This window comes from Lissotriton vulgaris, chromosome 1_1 (genome assembly GCF_964263255.1).
Source record: "Lissotriton vulgaris chromosome 1_1, aLisVul1.2, whole genome shotgun sequence".
Lineage (NCBI taxonomy): Eukaryota > Metazoa > Chordata > Amphibia > Caudata > Salamandridae > Lissotriton > Lissotriton vulgaris.
Genome location: NC_141685.1, coordinates 1418396905 through 1418412745, shown reverse-complemented (window position 1 = coordinate 1418412745; position 15841 = coordinate 1418396905). Strand labels below are relative to the sequence as shown.

The 15841-nt window shown below is 43.2% G+C and overlaps 1 protein-coding gene across 1 annotated transcript in view; it reads left to right on the top strand.

Moving 5' to 3' along the window:
* The window catches only part of LRRK2 (leucine rich repeat kinase 2), a 2096839-nt gene that overhangs the window by 1004373 nt on the left and 1076625 nt on the right, over window positions 1–15841 (top strand). The window contains exons 28-30 of the mRNA XM_086967213.1: window positions 3966–4147; window positions 4445–4674; window positions 12705–12832. Coding sequence (XP_086823339.1) covers window positions 3966–4147; window positions 4445–4674; window positions 12705–12832 — 540 coding nt within the window. The remainder of the gene's footprint in view (window positions 1–3965; window positions 4148–4444; window positions 4675–12704; window positions 12833–15841) is intronic.

The window sequence follows — 15841 nt, the reverse complement described above, 5'->3', positions numbered from 1 at the left end:
TCGGCCCGGCTTGCTTGAATCCTGATGGTGCAGTGAGAAAGGGACTCATGTCTGAGTATACCCTGCCACACCTATAGTGGCCAAAAACGATTCAGAAAAGGGGGTGGTGATGAACAGAGTGTCCGAATTAAGCAGACCACTCTTACCCAGTCCAAAGATCAGGGCTTGATCCATCACCGTGATTTATCTCACTGCACCATCCCAGCTCAGAACCTGGCTATATGCAAATCAGTCTGTCCCTGGCCCAGTGCATCATGGGAACAGGGCAGACTAAACTACCAAGCCAATTCTTCACCAGAAAGGAGACAAGCTACCGGGGACCGGTTTCTGGCATTTCAGCCTTCTTCGGCCCGGCTTGCTTGAATCCTGATGGTGCAGTGAGAAAGGGACTCATGTCTGAGTATACCCTGCCACACCTATAGTGGCCAAAAACGATTCAGAAAAGGGGGTGGTGATGAACAGAGTGTCCATCTTACTGAGGAGTCACCACGGAATACTCTTCAGACGCACCCTCTACCTCTTACAAAGCCCCCACACAGTCCACCTATAGTAGGGGCTACCAAAGGGGTGGTTACAGAGGTAAGAACAAAAGGGGCAGAGGTAAAAACAACTCATGCTTTGCCTCCACCCCTGCCCAATGACTTCCCTCCCCTTCCCCCACCCCATTCCACTCCTGTCGGGGGAAGACTACAACAATACCTACCAGCCTGGAAAAACATCACATCAGACAGGTGGGTGCTACAAATAACCCCCCCAAACATACCACCCAGACAGCATCCAATGGCACAAGAACATTTGATACTGCTGAGACAGGAGGTTATATCTCTCCTGCAGAAAAGAATGCAATAGAAATAGTTCCAATGCATCAGCAAAACAAAGGAGTATACTCCCTGTATTTCTTAATCCCAAAGAAGGACAGATCTTTAAGTCCTATTCTAGACCTCAGAACCCTAAACCTGTACATACTGTCAGACCACTTTCATATGGTCACACTCCAGCAGGTCCTTCTGCTCCTTTTACCAAATGACTTCCTTGTCACTCCAGATGTAAAGGACGCCTACTTCCACATTCCTATCCACACAGTGCACCTATTACACCTTCAAAAGTGTAATTTAGCGTACACATCTATCAGACTGCACCTTGCTGCCATTGCACCATACTTACAAAATAGACATCATCTATCTCTTTTTAGAGTGCCTGCCATAAAGGCTTTCATGGAAGGACTCAAAAGAATAATCGATCCCAGAACACCACCTTCACCAGTGTGGAACTTAAACAATGTTCTCACACGGTTAATGGGACCTCCCTTTGAACCGTTACATAAATGTGAATTGCAATTCCTAACTTGGAAATTAGCTTTCCTAGTAGCTATTACTTCTCTTAGAAGAGTTAGTGAACTACAAGCATTTACCATTCAAGAACACTTTCTGCAAATGCATCATAATAAAGTGGTTCTCCGTACTAATCGTAAATTCCTTCAAAAAGTCATTTCACCCTTCCATCTAAATCAGTCTGTTGAGCTGCCCTATTTTTCTCTCAGCCACAAACAGTCGCAGAAAGAGCTCTTCACACCTTAGATGTGAAAAGAGCAATGCTTTACTACATTGAAAGGACACAAACTTTTCGTAAAACTTTACAACTTTTTGTGTCTTTTTCACCACCACATAAAGGTAACCCCATATCAAAATCTGGGATAGCTAGGTGGATTGTTAAATGCATATACAAATCTGTTACCACAAAGCTAAACCTATGTTATCTATTCCTCCTAAAGCCCATTCTACAAGGAAAATAGGGGCTTCAATGGCATTTTAAAGGAACATTCCCCTAGACGAAATATGAAAAGCAGCTACATGGTCTACACTGCACACATTCACAAAACACTATTGTGTAGATGTGCAAACTAAACAACAAGCAACTGTGGGCCAGGCTGTACTAAAAACTCTGTTTCAAACAACTGCAACAGATACTGGTGGTCGCCGCTTAAGGTGGGTACTGCTATACAATCTATGCACAGTGTGTAATCTGCAGCTCATATACCTTGAGCGGAAAATGCTACTAACCAGTAAGCATCTGTTCTTGGCATGTAGAGCTACAGAGTTACACACGCCCACCTGCCTCCCCGGCTACCTTTATCTGTTCCAGTATTATCTTAATTAGATACAAATTACATGGACTTACTACTACTTTCTTGTAAAACTCCATCACTTCCCTAATGGCGATAAACAATCTGGGGATAGAGCCGATGCCCATGCGCTTTATGATCGAAAGGAGGAGTCACCTATCCTGTGACTTCCAAAGACTTTTCTAAAAAAAAAAAAAATGCAAACATCTGGGCCCAACACTAGGTGGCCATCCATGCACAGTGTGTAACTCTGCAGCTCTACATGCCAAAAACAGGTACATACTGGTAAGTACAATTTTCCTTATTTGCTATTTGCTCCATCTACAAAGATGCAATCTTGCATACTCATCAATTAGATTACATCTGGCTGCCCTTGCCGCCTACTTCCAAAACAGACAACATTGATCATCGTTTCGAGTACCTGCTTTCAAAGCCTTTATGGAAGGCCTTAAAAGAATAATTCCATCCAGACTGCCACCATCTCCGATGTGGAACCTAAACGTTGTTCTTACTAGACTCATGGGTCCCCCATTTGAGCCTTTACACAAATGTGAATTACAATTCGTTACATGGAAAGTAGCGTTCCTTGTTGCAATCACCTCTTAGGAGAGTAAGTGAGATCCAGACTTTAACCATACAAGAACCATTTTTTCAAATACATCCAAACAAAGTGGTTCTTAGAACAAATCCAACATTTCTTCCAAAGGTAATTTCTGCTTTCCATCTTAATCAATCAATAGAGTTACCAGTGTTTTTCCAAAACCCTGATTCAGTAGCAGAGAGAGCTCTTCACACGCTCAACGTCAAAAGAGCTTTACTGTATTACATAGACAGGACTAAACCCATTAGAAAAACAAAACACCTGTTTGTAGCTTTCTCTCCACCTCATAAAGTCAACCCCATCTCCAAAACTGGAATTGCCAGGTGGAGAGTCAAATGTATTCAAATATGATATCAAAAAATAAAACGCACTTTTATAATTCCCCCTAGATCTCATTCAGCATGAAAACTAGGGGCTTCCATGGCATTCTTAGGGAACATTCCTCTAGAACACATTTGTAAGGCAGCAACTTGGTCTACTACACACACCTTCACCAAACACTATTGTGTTTAAGTGCAGGCCAAGTAACCAGCTTCTGTGGGCCAAGCTGTTCTTAAGACACTTTTTCAAACTATTGCAACAAATGCAGGTGACCACCGGTAGGGGAGAAACTGCTGTCCAGTCTATGCAAAAGTGTACTATCTGCAGCTCCTATGCCTCGAACGGAAAATGCTACTTACCAGTATGCATCTGTTCTTGGCATGTAGAGCTGCAGAGTAGTACACGCCCACCCGTCTCCCCGGGACCTGTATCTGTTCCAGTTTTTATCTTAATTAGATACACTCACATGGACATCTATTCTATTTCTTACAAACTCCATCATTTCCCTTCATGGCGAAAAACAATCGGAAGATGGAGTCTATGCCCATGCGCACTATCGTCCAAGGGAGGAGTCACCTATCTCGTGACCACAAAAGACTTCTTCCAAGACAACAACAAGGTGCAAGCATCGGCGCCCAACACCAGATGGCGATCTATGCATAAGTTACTACTCTGCAGCTCTACCAGCCAAGAACAGATGCATACTGGAAAGTAGCTTTTTCCTTTTAGAGGTTTATGTTTTTGAATGAGTTGCAATAATCATCCAAATCTTTTACCTTGAAACTCATCTTTGCGGCTTCTTTTGGAGTCTTGGACTTCACCACAATAGGTTTACAGTAATGATTTTGACTGATTTATGAACACCCTGATGTCAGATTTTTTTTTTTTACTGATCCGATGCCTTAATTATTTTTTTTTCAGATCCCACCTGAGATTGGTTTCCTTCAAAACCTGACCACCTTCGATGTTAGTCACAATCCAAAACTGAGGTGTTTTCCTGATGAAATGGGAAAACTCACAAAAGTGTGGGACCTTCCATTGGAGGGGCTTGATTTGGATTTGGATCTAAAACACCTTGGATTCAAAGCGAAAGACATTATTAGGTAAAAGGAATAATTGTGTTAATGTTGTGGTGTACAATTGTAACTGGGAATAACTGCTGTTTTCTACTAAATACATGGAAAACTGCTGATGAATGCCAAAAAGGGGATATCTTCTCATATCTGGGAGGATTTTGACTTCTTGTAACCATTTTTACCATTAAACAATACTGTACTGCTGATACTAGTCATTTTAATAGGTCAGCAAGTAACTTATAGTGCTGTATGCTACTCTGCAATAAGTAATCTTATGTGTGATATTACAAGTTATTTAAAATCTTTATTTTGCATTTTGTTTAGTTTTCTTCAGCAGCGTTTAAAGAAGGCTGTGCCATATAACAGAATGAAACTTATGATTGTGGGAAATGCAGGAAGTGGCAAAACTACACTGGTGCACCAACTTATGAAGTGCAAGCATCCCGACCAGGGTCTCAAAAAGGCAACTGTAGGCATTGATGTCAAGGATTGGCGTGTACCTTCCAAGCAAAATGCAAAAAAAGAACTTACATTAAATGTGTGGGATTTTGCAGGTATTGAGATTTTACTATTTAATTGAATGATGTAGTCATGAAGTAATATTACAGATTTTCATTTTTTAATGCGTTGAGTGATTTTAACCTATGTTGCACAAACAAATATAGCTCTGTAGATGTTTGCTGTAGTACCTGTCAGGCATATGCAAAATACTCAGTAGGATCTTTATCTGCAGGACTAACCAGATCGGCATTCTGGTAGGCTTCCTATGAGTGTGTGAGTAATTGAAAATGCAGGATTTATTGTTCCTCCAATGAAATGTCTACTTCTGAATAGCATCCCTCAGTTTGAATCAACCTTTTTGCTTAATAGCTCTTTTACTTTAGGAATCACTTGTTGCATTTTTGGACACAATCCACTGTTTATGACTTAGCTTCATCCATCTTATTAGTCAAGAAACTACATATTTCATGTGAAGATTGTGCCTCACATACCAAGAATTTCCTTGCCAATCCTGTATAAGCTGGTTGCCGAAACAACAGTCTCGACAATTGAACAGGACAGATATATCTGCAACATAGAAGTTTGCCAGACCATTCAATGTACATGGCTATCAGGTGAAAGACTGGTTGTCAACAAAACACACACATATGAATAACTAAATAGGCTAGAATGAACCTCTTTGAATAATACTAATCATAATGCAGAAGCAGTCCACCGAAACCTAGCTACCTCTCCATTTATTTATTGATTTTTACCCTATACGTTGCTCCAACGGTCTTTTGGCTACCTTTATACTATAGAAGTGTGAAATACAGACATACATGTGTATCATAAGACTCCTCAGATAGATTTTCATTTTTCAAGTATTCCTTTATCGGGTTCAGGCCATCATCTTTTCTTGTGATGACCATTGTCGGTTTTGGCTAACTCTCCACTAGATAACCCATCATGGTCTGCTATGGCTTTGATGCAATATTCACAGTCACTAGCACCATCATATAGTTGGTGTCAAGGAATCGAGACGCCATTGACATCCTAGCCCACACTAATCTGATTCAAAGATCACATGAGATGGCGTGGGTGTGGGAGGTAGCTGCCAATTGGTGCTGCTAATTATTATTTGATTACAATGCTCAAGTGAAAATGAGGGTGGCAATATCATCAGCCTAACCACCTTACTTTTGCTCAGGGCTCACGTCTGTTACTTTTGTTGCCCAACATTTCAGTTCAGCCTTTACATGAACTACTGTGTAGATCTGAAGTGAGAGTTCCATCCACAATTGCAAGATTGACACCAAGTTTGTCATCTTTGTCTGATACCAGAATTGCTAATGTACAGGGGCGTAACTCAGGCCCCATCAACCTCTGCGGCGTAGGGGGGAGGGAGGCAACCCTTCTATAAGGCCCCATTGAGACCAAGGACCTCAAGAATCTGAGATATAGGAGAGTTGTTGGCTCCTCATCACATTCTGCAGCCCCCCCCCCCCCCAACATTTAGCATTATGCAGCTGCTTTTATGTATGTAAACATTTTTGACAGTATTTTAATATGGAACAGTATCGGGTACTGGACAATTGGTTGAGCGTGAATACTGAAAACACACAGGGGCTTATTTAGAGGCTGGTTGACAGACTACTTTGCCAAAAACATGGCAGAGTACCCCCTCCTTATAACTCACTATTCCCTCGCTCTATTGAGAGTGGAGAGAGCCACCAACTTAGTTTACCAGCAGAAACCTTTGACCAACAGCTTCACTGACATTAGTTGTCATTCATTGGACATCATGCAGTGTGCCCTATTTATGTCAGACAAAGCCTCACTCCCTTAAGTGGAGTTGTTGTGGAAGTAGCACAGCTGAAGACACATAGATCTGCCTGGCAGAGATCTTTAAATATGGCGGGTCATACTCCACGAATCCTTTCACTGACATGGCACAGTTGAATTCAGGTCTTACTGGAGTTTCAGATAATGCTATCAAAAATAATCTAAAAATGTCTCATAACCATGCATCTCGGTGAAGTGATTATCATAATTGAGGATACATTGAAAACCATAGGTGTTCTTTTCATCTCCCGATAGCCCATGAAACACAGTAAGAGCTGCTGCATAGAGCTCATCAATTTTTAGATGAGTTAAATAGGGTAATGTGAATAAATCCATAATTGGTGCATTTACTTAAATACCGTAATGGCTCGAACCATGAAAAAATGTTTCATAGATCCAAGTTGTACAGAATTATGCAGTTAAACCAGTTACCAATATAGCCTAGCTCATTACTGTGGTCTGAAGAGAGTTGCATTAGTGACCAGACCATGGAACAGTAAATCATTACTGACCTTAATACATAAGGTGATTTACAGTGAAGGACAGTAGCATCTGACAATTTCCATACACCTGCTGAGCAGGATCTTACATTCCAGTAGAAGACAACTGCTGGTTCCACCAAAGATAACCCACCCTAGGGTTGGGGGTGGGATTATATGTTGTAATTTAGAAAGGCCAAAAAGACTTATATTTCTACGTTACTTGATGCGTTGGCTTTCTGTGCTAAATAAAGTACCAGGTGCCATATGTATCATTATTGGAAATAGCAACTACCTAATTGTGATTCTCTGCAAATGGAAATTAGGTAATCACTATTCTTAATGTATAGAACTCCATGAGTTACATTTAGCAATTCCCCATAGCTTCCAATTGACCTACCTCATTAATATTCATGAGGTGGGTCGCAATTTGCAACCCATGGTGGAATCGCTAAATGTCCTGCTGGGGACAGCAGACCACCATGTCTGGTTTTGCTTTTAAATAAAGCTACGTTTTAAAAAAAAATTCAGCCCATTTTCCTTAAAGGAAACAGGAAACATTTAAAAAAGAAAAATTAAAAGTTTTGTGTTATTTTTTTAAGAGTAGGCAGTGGTCCATGGCTGTTTTTCACTACCATTCACAAAGAGGGAGGGGTTCCTTGGGGGGCCCTTCCCATTTGCTAATGGGTTACCACCTACTTAAAGTAGTTGATAAAATGCAAATGTTTTGTGACCAACATTTTGATCGCAAAATATTGTTATATACTGCTGCAATTCAGTATTAGGGAGGGACGCCCTTACGAACCCCTTCCTAATACAAAATCTGTATGTATTCACAGTTTCAAATTGCGATCCGGTAACATGTTACCGAATCGCAAATTGTAATTCACACATACCAAAATGCCTTTTGCAGGTCACAAACAGCCCCATTCTGTGAGTTAAGAAGTTTGTGACCATTCTGAAGCGAGAGTTTGCACCTGAAAGGATAGTAGCCCTACGAAACCCTACTGGGACTATGGTCCACTATGAGACTGATGTTCTTGAGGTTCTTCAGGACCATCTGCCGACTGTCTATGAAGCTCACCCATTACTCTCGGAGGATAGCAGTCAATCGTATCTCGAAGATGTCCAACTCCAGACCCTGCCGGAAGCTGCAATGAAGGAACTGGACACACACCTGACACTGGGTGAGATTACGGCAGCGATGGCTGCCCTCCCCCGCGCTAAGGCCCCTGGTGGTGATGGGTATCCGGTTGAGTTTTATCACACATTCGGGGATGTCCTGGCCCCCCTCCTCTTGCAGGTCTACAATGAAGCCCTGCGTGTTGGCACTCTTCCGCCTACTATGAATCAAGGAGAGGTATGCATGATTCTGAAGCCTGGCGGTGATAACACTGATCCCGCGGCGTAGCGCCCTATCACGCTGCTGAATACAGATGCGAAAATCCTTACTAAATTATTGTCCATGCACCATGAAGTGCAGGGGCGAGAGGGTCCTCACGTGTTGGTCTCGGTTGACTTGGCCAAGGCCTTTGATACGGTGCACTGGGGTTATCTGCTGCAGGTGCTTCAGAAAATGGGGTTTGGTCCTCGGTTTCGAGACTGGATCCGTGTGCTCTACAAGGAGCCCCGAGCCAGGGTGCACCTGGGATCGGCTCGATCAGCGGAGTGGTTGCTCGGGAGGGGCACCCGACAGAGCTGCCCTCTCTCCCCTCTCCTATTTGCTCTGGCAATTGAGCCCCTCGCCGTTTCCGCCCGCACTGAACTACAGACTTGGGGAATAGTGGTGGGGGACACCACCAATGTGGTCTCCCTATATGCGGATGATGCGCTTTTCTATCTGACCTCCCCAGCTGAGGCCCTCCCCGCCTTGTTGCGGGTCCTGGACAAATTTGGCGCTGCCTCTGGGTTGCGTATAAATGTTGCTAAATCTCTAGTTTTTCCGCTGACTAACACTGTCCCGGACCCGGACACGGAGCTTAAACAATTGGGCCTCCGTTATGAACGAACGGCATTCTGATATTTGGGAATCCAGGTGGCCGAAACCACAGAGACTTTGCTGACTTATAATATTGACAGAATACTCACGGCCCTCCGCAAATCTATTACCTTCTGGAACACACTCCCTCTCTCTCTCATGGTGCGCTTGGCGGTGGCCAAAATGGTGATGCTCCCTAGAGTCTTGTATGTTTTGCAGAATTCTTTGTGTCCGTTACCTCCCCGAGTGTTCCGCACATTGAACTCTCTCCTCACCTCCCTGCTTTGGGCGGGTGGGCGCAGTAGAGTCGCTTTGCGCACGGTGACGAGGTGTTGGGGTGAAGGCGGCCTCGAAGCCCCGAGATTTGACCTCTACTACTACGCGGCGCAGCTTCTTCCGGCTGCCAGATGGTTCGCCGACGATGAAAATTGGGAACTGGCATTACTAGCTGGTACGGCAACTGATAGGGCCCTGCTGGAAGCCTTGATGCAAGGTCGCGAAACTGATGACACTTTGCCTTACGTGGTGCGTCACACAGCTAATATTTGGCAGCGCTTTGTCGAAAAAGTGCTGCGGCGTGCACCGTTCTATAGGGAGCTCCCAGTCTGGATATTGGCCCCGGTACTCTGGTTGGAGGAAAGCATGTCTTTTCGGGAGTGGCGATCTGGTGGTTGCGAGACCCTAGCGGACCTCTACCCGAACGACACCTTTGTGTCCTTTGAGGGTGCCATGGAGTCCTTTGGGCTGAGTGAGGGACAATACCTCCATTACGGTAGTCTCCAGGATGTGGCCAAGATTACATGGCCCCAGTTCCTGGAAGCGCCTCCGCTCACTAATACCCTTGACATCATCATGTCCTGTGGGAGAGGTAGACGCCTGATCTCCCTCCTCTACTTCGCTATGCGCCGGGATTCAACCCCCCCGTTGGCCCCGGCCAGGGTGGCCTGGGAGACGGACCTGGGAGTGGAATTGGAGCCTGCACAAAGAAAACGGATTGGGCTGTTGACCCACAAGGTCTCCTGCAATGCACGCTTTAAACTTATACACTTTAATTTTGTCTACCGCACATACATGACACCGGTCTCCCTCCATTGTATATCGGCGGAGAGGCGCCACAATTGTCCTAGGTGTGGAGTGACAATGGCGGGTTTCCTGCACTTTGCGTGGGAATGTCCTCTTATCCAGGACTTTTGGCGCAAGGTGGTGAAGTATATTATCCAGGCTACGCGACTTAGGCTTCTGCTAGACCCACTCCAATGTCTGCTTGCACTGGTGCCCAAACCTAAAAACAAGAGACTATCTTATAAGTTCCTGCAACTCCTACTAGTCTTGGCAAGGAGACGAGTGGCTATCACTTGGATGGGTCAAAGGGCGCCGAGATTTCCCTCTGGCTGAGGGACGCGAGGGAATGGTCTTTGGCCGAAGAGACACATATGCAACGCACCCGTAGAGATGGAAAGTTGCATGCTGATCTACTTGCTTGGAGGATGCTGTGCATGGAGGGCCTGGCGGAGGATGACTCAGAGGCCACCAGCGCTGAGTTGTTTTCTTCTGATGCCTCGGAGCCTGAATGTGGAGGGGAGAGCAGTGGAGGGGAGGGCCGTGGGATCGTGTAGGTGTCCTCTGTTGCCACGTTCAGGTACCTCAATATGTATGTATGAATATAGCTGAGATTCCCATAGGTCTATGTAGCCTTAAATTGACTAGGCCTTCGCTGGCCCTCACACAAATGTCCTACTCTATTGGATCAGTACTAGTGATGCCATTCTAGGGGTAAATTGTTGTTGTTCGATTGTTATGTGATATATGGATGTGACGTGCTAAAAAATGGCGAAGACATTGATACGTTTCCTATCCTTGGAGCGCAAATGCAGATTTCTCCTTTGTTAAACATGTCCTGATCCTGCGCCGCCCAGCCTCCGGGATGTGGGCCATACATGGCTGTGTAGTGTCCCTGGAACTGCATACTCTTGCTGATTGCATATCAATAGTGTTAATGTCGATATGCTTTGTGCCTCACTTTTTCTGTGACTTCGCTACAATAAAAATATGTTTAAAAAAAAAAGAAGTTTGTGACCGGTAAAGTACATGATACATATAGCCCTATGTTGCTTCAGGTTTTTATCCATTTGCACCTCCTAGGTTCCCACAACAGCTATGCCAATAAAACAATATCCACACTCCAATCGACTCACTTTCCTGGATTCCTCCTTAGTCACTTTAGAAGCAAGGATGTTTTCTCAGAATAGAGACTGAAATGCTCCCACTACTTTAAAAGGAATGGGTTTGATACTGTATTCAGTGCTTAAGATTGTCACTGAAGATCTGTTACAAGTGAAGGAAAAGTTGCTTGCAATTAATTGGATCTCTCTTTCAAAGGAATCGCCTCTGAAATTTCAAGTAACCCTCCTTTCATCATGGTGACAATATCTTAACAGAGATTGCCTGTTAGACAGGGATTTATGTCTGTGTAAAAATTTACCTGATATAACTGCCACTGACATGGTGTCATAGGATAATATTGGGAATAATTCATAAAAGTAGCTATTACAGTTTACTGTTTTCCGCTGACTGTAGCCTATCAGGATGCATTACCATTGGTTTTTTCCCTTTGAAAAGTATTGTGAAAGTTATTTCTAGCCTCATGTCTTCATGCTAGTGACTTTAAAGTTTGAACTGGCATTTTTAATTAAAATAAAATCTGGCCAACATATCCCGTGGATGAGCATCTAACACTAATTTTAAAAGTCGGCTTTTCAGGATAAATATGTGTTTATAAATTTCAAAAATCTTCTTCTGGATCCTGCATGTGGGACAGTTCAATGCTTACCACGCCAATGAAGATTAATATGAAGAACAAGGATTGCAAACAAGTAACTTTTATTTCTGCGGCTAGCTTGAGAAACCCCAAGGTGAGTAATGCCTATTTGGCATTTATATAGGGCTCTGGATTAGCATTCATTATTAAAGCATTTGCTCTTTACTATCGAATCAAAATTGGGAATGTTCTGGAATGCAAGGTCTCCTGCAAACCAGTCATAATCAGGCTCTTTTTTTGTTTAATACACATTTTCTTATTCACCCAAATGCTCATGATAAATTGGAGGTATTTAAAGTCGTACTGGTTATTTTGGGGATTTGACAGACTGTGGTGATTTACAGTAAATCACCATGTCTTCCACTGCACCAAACACACATTTCCCTACCTCATTTAGGGGTGCCGGAACTGCTAGTTTTCAAATAGTGACGGTTACGCTGACTGCAGCCAGAATGAAAATATGGTGGCCCTCTTGGCATCACATTTGTGAAAAATGCTCTTACATGTCGATAGAAGAACTTTAACCAAAGTGGTGTGTCACTAAAATAATGTCAGGTGAGCATCTTGGAGTAAGGGTAGACACAGCCTGCGGGAAAGGCGTGGCACCTGTCTGCAAGGGTATGGTTTCAAAATTACAACCAAGATTTATCACACTTATTCTGTAACTGCTATAAGAAATACTTAGGATCAGGATGTCATGGGTGCAATTATGTCTCGTAATCTGCTTAAAATAACCTGTAACTAACTTTTGTTCTATAGCTCCAATAAGGTGGAATTTTTATTAACAGATGATTAGGAATACGTTTCAAAGATGGTCAGTGTTAGGTTGCCATGAAAAGCAAAATTGTAGTGGTACACCTGGTGAAAGTAATGATATATACATATACTTGTTCTATGGAAAGTGTTTTCAAATTATTACATGTGCTTTCCCCTCACATTTGGTATTGAATAATAATTGAATTTTGACAATCATCTTTTGGTCAGGAGAAGAAGAGTTCTACAGCGCTCATCCCCATTTCATGACTCAACGAGCATTGTACCTGGTTGTATATGACCTCAGCAAAGGATCTGCAGAAGTGGATTCCATTAAACCCTGGCTATTTAATATCAAGGTAATCAGTTGTGAATGTACCTATAGCAAATTTGATACGGGGGCCTTTGTATAAATTGAAATACTGTTATCGACTTGATGAGTCATACAGTGAAAGTCTGAGTATGTTTGACAATTTCATGAACGTTGTTAGTTTCTTTTAGATTTTCAGTAATGTAGAAAAAAGACTGCCATGCATGCCAAGTATAACAAGCTGTGCCCCAGACAGAGCATTTTTAGTGGCAGGGGTGACATACTAAATGTGCCTTGCTCATGAATCCCACTTCCTCTTTTTTTTAACCACTGAACAGCATAGAACCTTTTAACTTTAACTTCTAATTAGAGAGGTAGTTGTAAATATTAAATTGCACTATATTTTGGGGAAATCCTTACAATTTATCCTAAAACTGTTGACATTTAAGAAAAAGAGAAAAACTGTTGGGACAGACCTCACACGGGTTAACCTATTTATTCGAAATGATGTTTTGGGTTTCTTCATAACTGTTAAAAATACAACGATTTAGAAAAGGGGGTGGTGATGAACAGAGTGTCTGAGTTAAACAGACCACTCTTACCCAGTCCAAAGATCAGGGCTTGATCCATCACCGTTATTTATCTCACTGCCCCATCCCAGCTCAGAACCTGGCTATATGCAAATCAGTCTGTCCCTGGCCCAGTGCATCATGGGAACAGGGCAGACTAAACTACCAAGCCAATTCTTCACCAGAAAGGAGACAAGCTACCGGGGACCGGTTTCTGGCATTTCAGCCTTCTTCGGCCCGGCTTGCTTGAATCCTGATGGAGCAGTGAGAAAGGGACTCATTGCACCATCAGGATTCAAGCAAACCGGGCCGAAGACGGCTGTAATGCCAGAAACCGGTCCCCGGGAGCTTGTTTCCTTCCCAGTGTAAGAATTGGCTTTTGTAGTTTGGTTTGCCCTGTTCCCATCATGCACTGGGACAGGAACAGACTAATTTGCATACAGCCAGGTTCTGAAACTGGGATGGTGCAGTGAGCTAAAAAACGGTGTTGGATCTAGCCCTGATCTCTTGACTGGGTGAGAGCTTTCTGCTTAATTCAGAGACTCTGTCCCTCACCACCCCTTGTTGTAAATATTTTTGTCCACCCTAAGCGTGGAAGGGTATTCTCAGATGTGAGACCCTTGCTCATTGCACCATCAGGATTCAAGCAAACCGGGCCGAAGACGGCTGTAATGCCAGAAACCGGTCCCCGGGAGCTTGTTTCCTTCCCAGTGTAAGAATTGGCTTTTGTAGTTTGGTTTGCCCTGTTCCCATCATGCACTGGGACAGGAACAGACTAATTTGCATACAGCCAGGTTCTGAAACTGGGATGGTGCAGTGAGCTAAAAAACGGTGTTGGATCTAGCCCTGATCTCTTGACTGGGTGAGAGCTTTCTGCTTAATTCAGAGACTCTGTCCCTCACCACCCCTTGTTGTAAATGTTAAAAATACAAGGCATGTGGCATGATTATCAGCAATGCCTACACAGACTGACAAGCGTATATCTTGTATGGTTCTTCTATCCTCAAAGTTTAGATGCCTAAGCCGAAAGAATTGATGCAGGAACACTCTAAAATAATCTGTATTCTTCGTGCATGTGCATACATTTTCACTCTGGGGGAAGATGTCCTTTATTTATGACACATGGTATTTCCTCGTGGTATCTCAAAAATTTTTAGACACGTTGTCCCCTAACTCACTTCTGTTCCGAACACTATAAACTGAGCATGAAACACTTGGACTACCTATCGCCTGCAGTTAACCTACATTATTGCTGATTGGACTGTCTAAGCTTGTTTTTTTTAGAGGAGACATTGGGTGGGTTGAGCAATCATGTAACACATTAAATAGGAAAAATTAACACTAAGTGAAAAAACGTAAAAAAATTGAGATTAAAGAAAACAGGGTTCTCCACCAGAGAAAATGTCTGAGAGTAGACTCACAATCATTATGTCTTAATCTCCAAAACCAGCAGAGTATTTGTTGCATTATTACTACCACCTGATAATAGTTTTTTTTTCAGAAACAATGCAAAGATTGTTAGATTCTCTTAGGCTCCTCGCAGACATATCTTGTCCTTATCTAGGCATGGATGGCCTGCTCGTCCGACCCTCTATCTTCTATGCCTCTGCAAGGCCTGTTTCAATATGTCTTGCATAAAGCTACTGTTGCTTTTCAGTTTTGTATTGGAGACGTTCCATGACACCGCTGATACCAAACCCAACATTTCGTTGCTGGCCTTGCTGTTCTTCAGACATGTCTTCTGCAACTTTTTGGGGATTTATGGCTATTTTTCATCTTCTGTTTCTTTTCAGACATGGGTTCCTAGACCACCCTCTCTGAGGTGATTCGTGCAGAGGTTGGTGTTCCCTTAGGATTTTTTCCTGGCGTTTTTTTCACTTCTTTCAAACGTGGATACAGTTCCACCCCTTGGGGTTTCCTTTCCCTGGTACTTATGAGCACACCAAATAAGATCTTGGGTGTCAGGATTCTCACTTATGATGGTACCTGGCTCGTTGCCCAGGCACGGACTGTTCTGTGCCAACATGAGTTTCTTTGCTCTGGCCTCCATGCTTGTTAAGCTGTATGTACGGCCTCTCCATCTGTCACTTCGGTTCTTATCGCAAGTTCTTTGGTTGGACCTTCACTTGTGGCGTTGGTCTTCCCACACTGTGTTCTCCTTTTCTTGTCCGCTGCATCAGCCAGATCCCTTTTGCGTCTGCTATTCTTTCTTTTAAGATGGGCACTAGCCATCTGATTGGGTCTCCCGTGTGTCGGCCTTATTTACCTTGACCCTTTGTACAGTCATCCATGTTAACCTTTATTTTATATTCCAGCGGAGTTGTTTCTCCCCTGCTGTTTTCTTTTCAATTGTCTCTCGGCTACCTGATCATAACTGTTAAGTCGTACCTATCTATTTGTATATTGTATACCTTCTTTTATCAGGTTTCTCTATAGTAAGTCATTTCTCCTCCCTCTCTTCTAGGACGTAGTGTGTTTTTGTTGGTGTT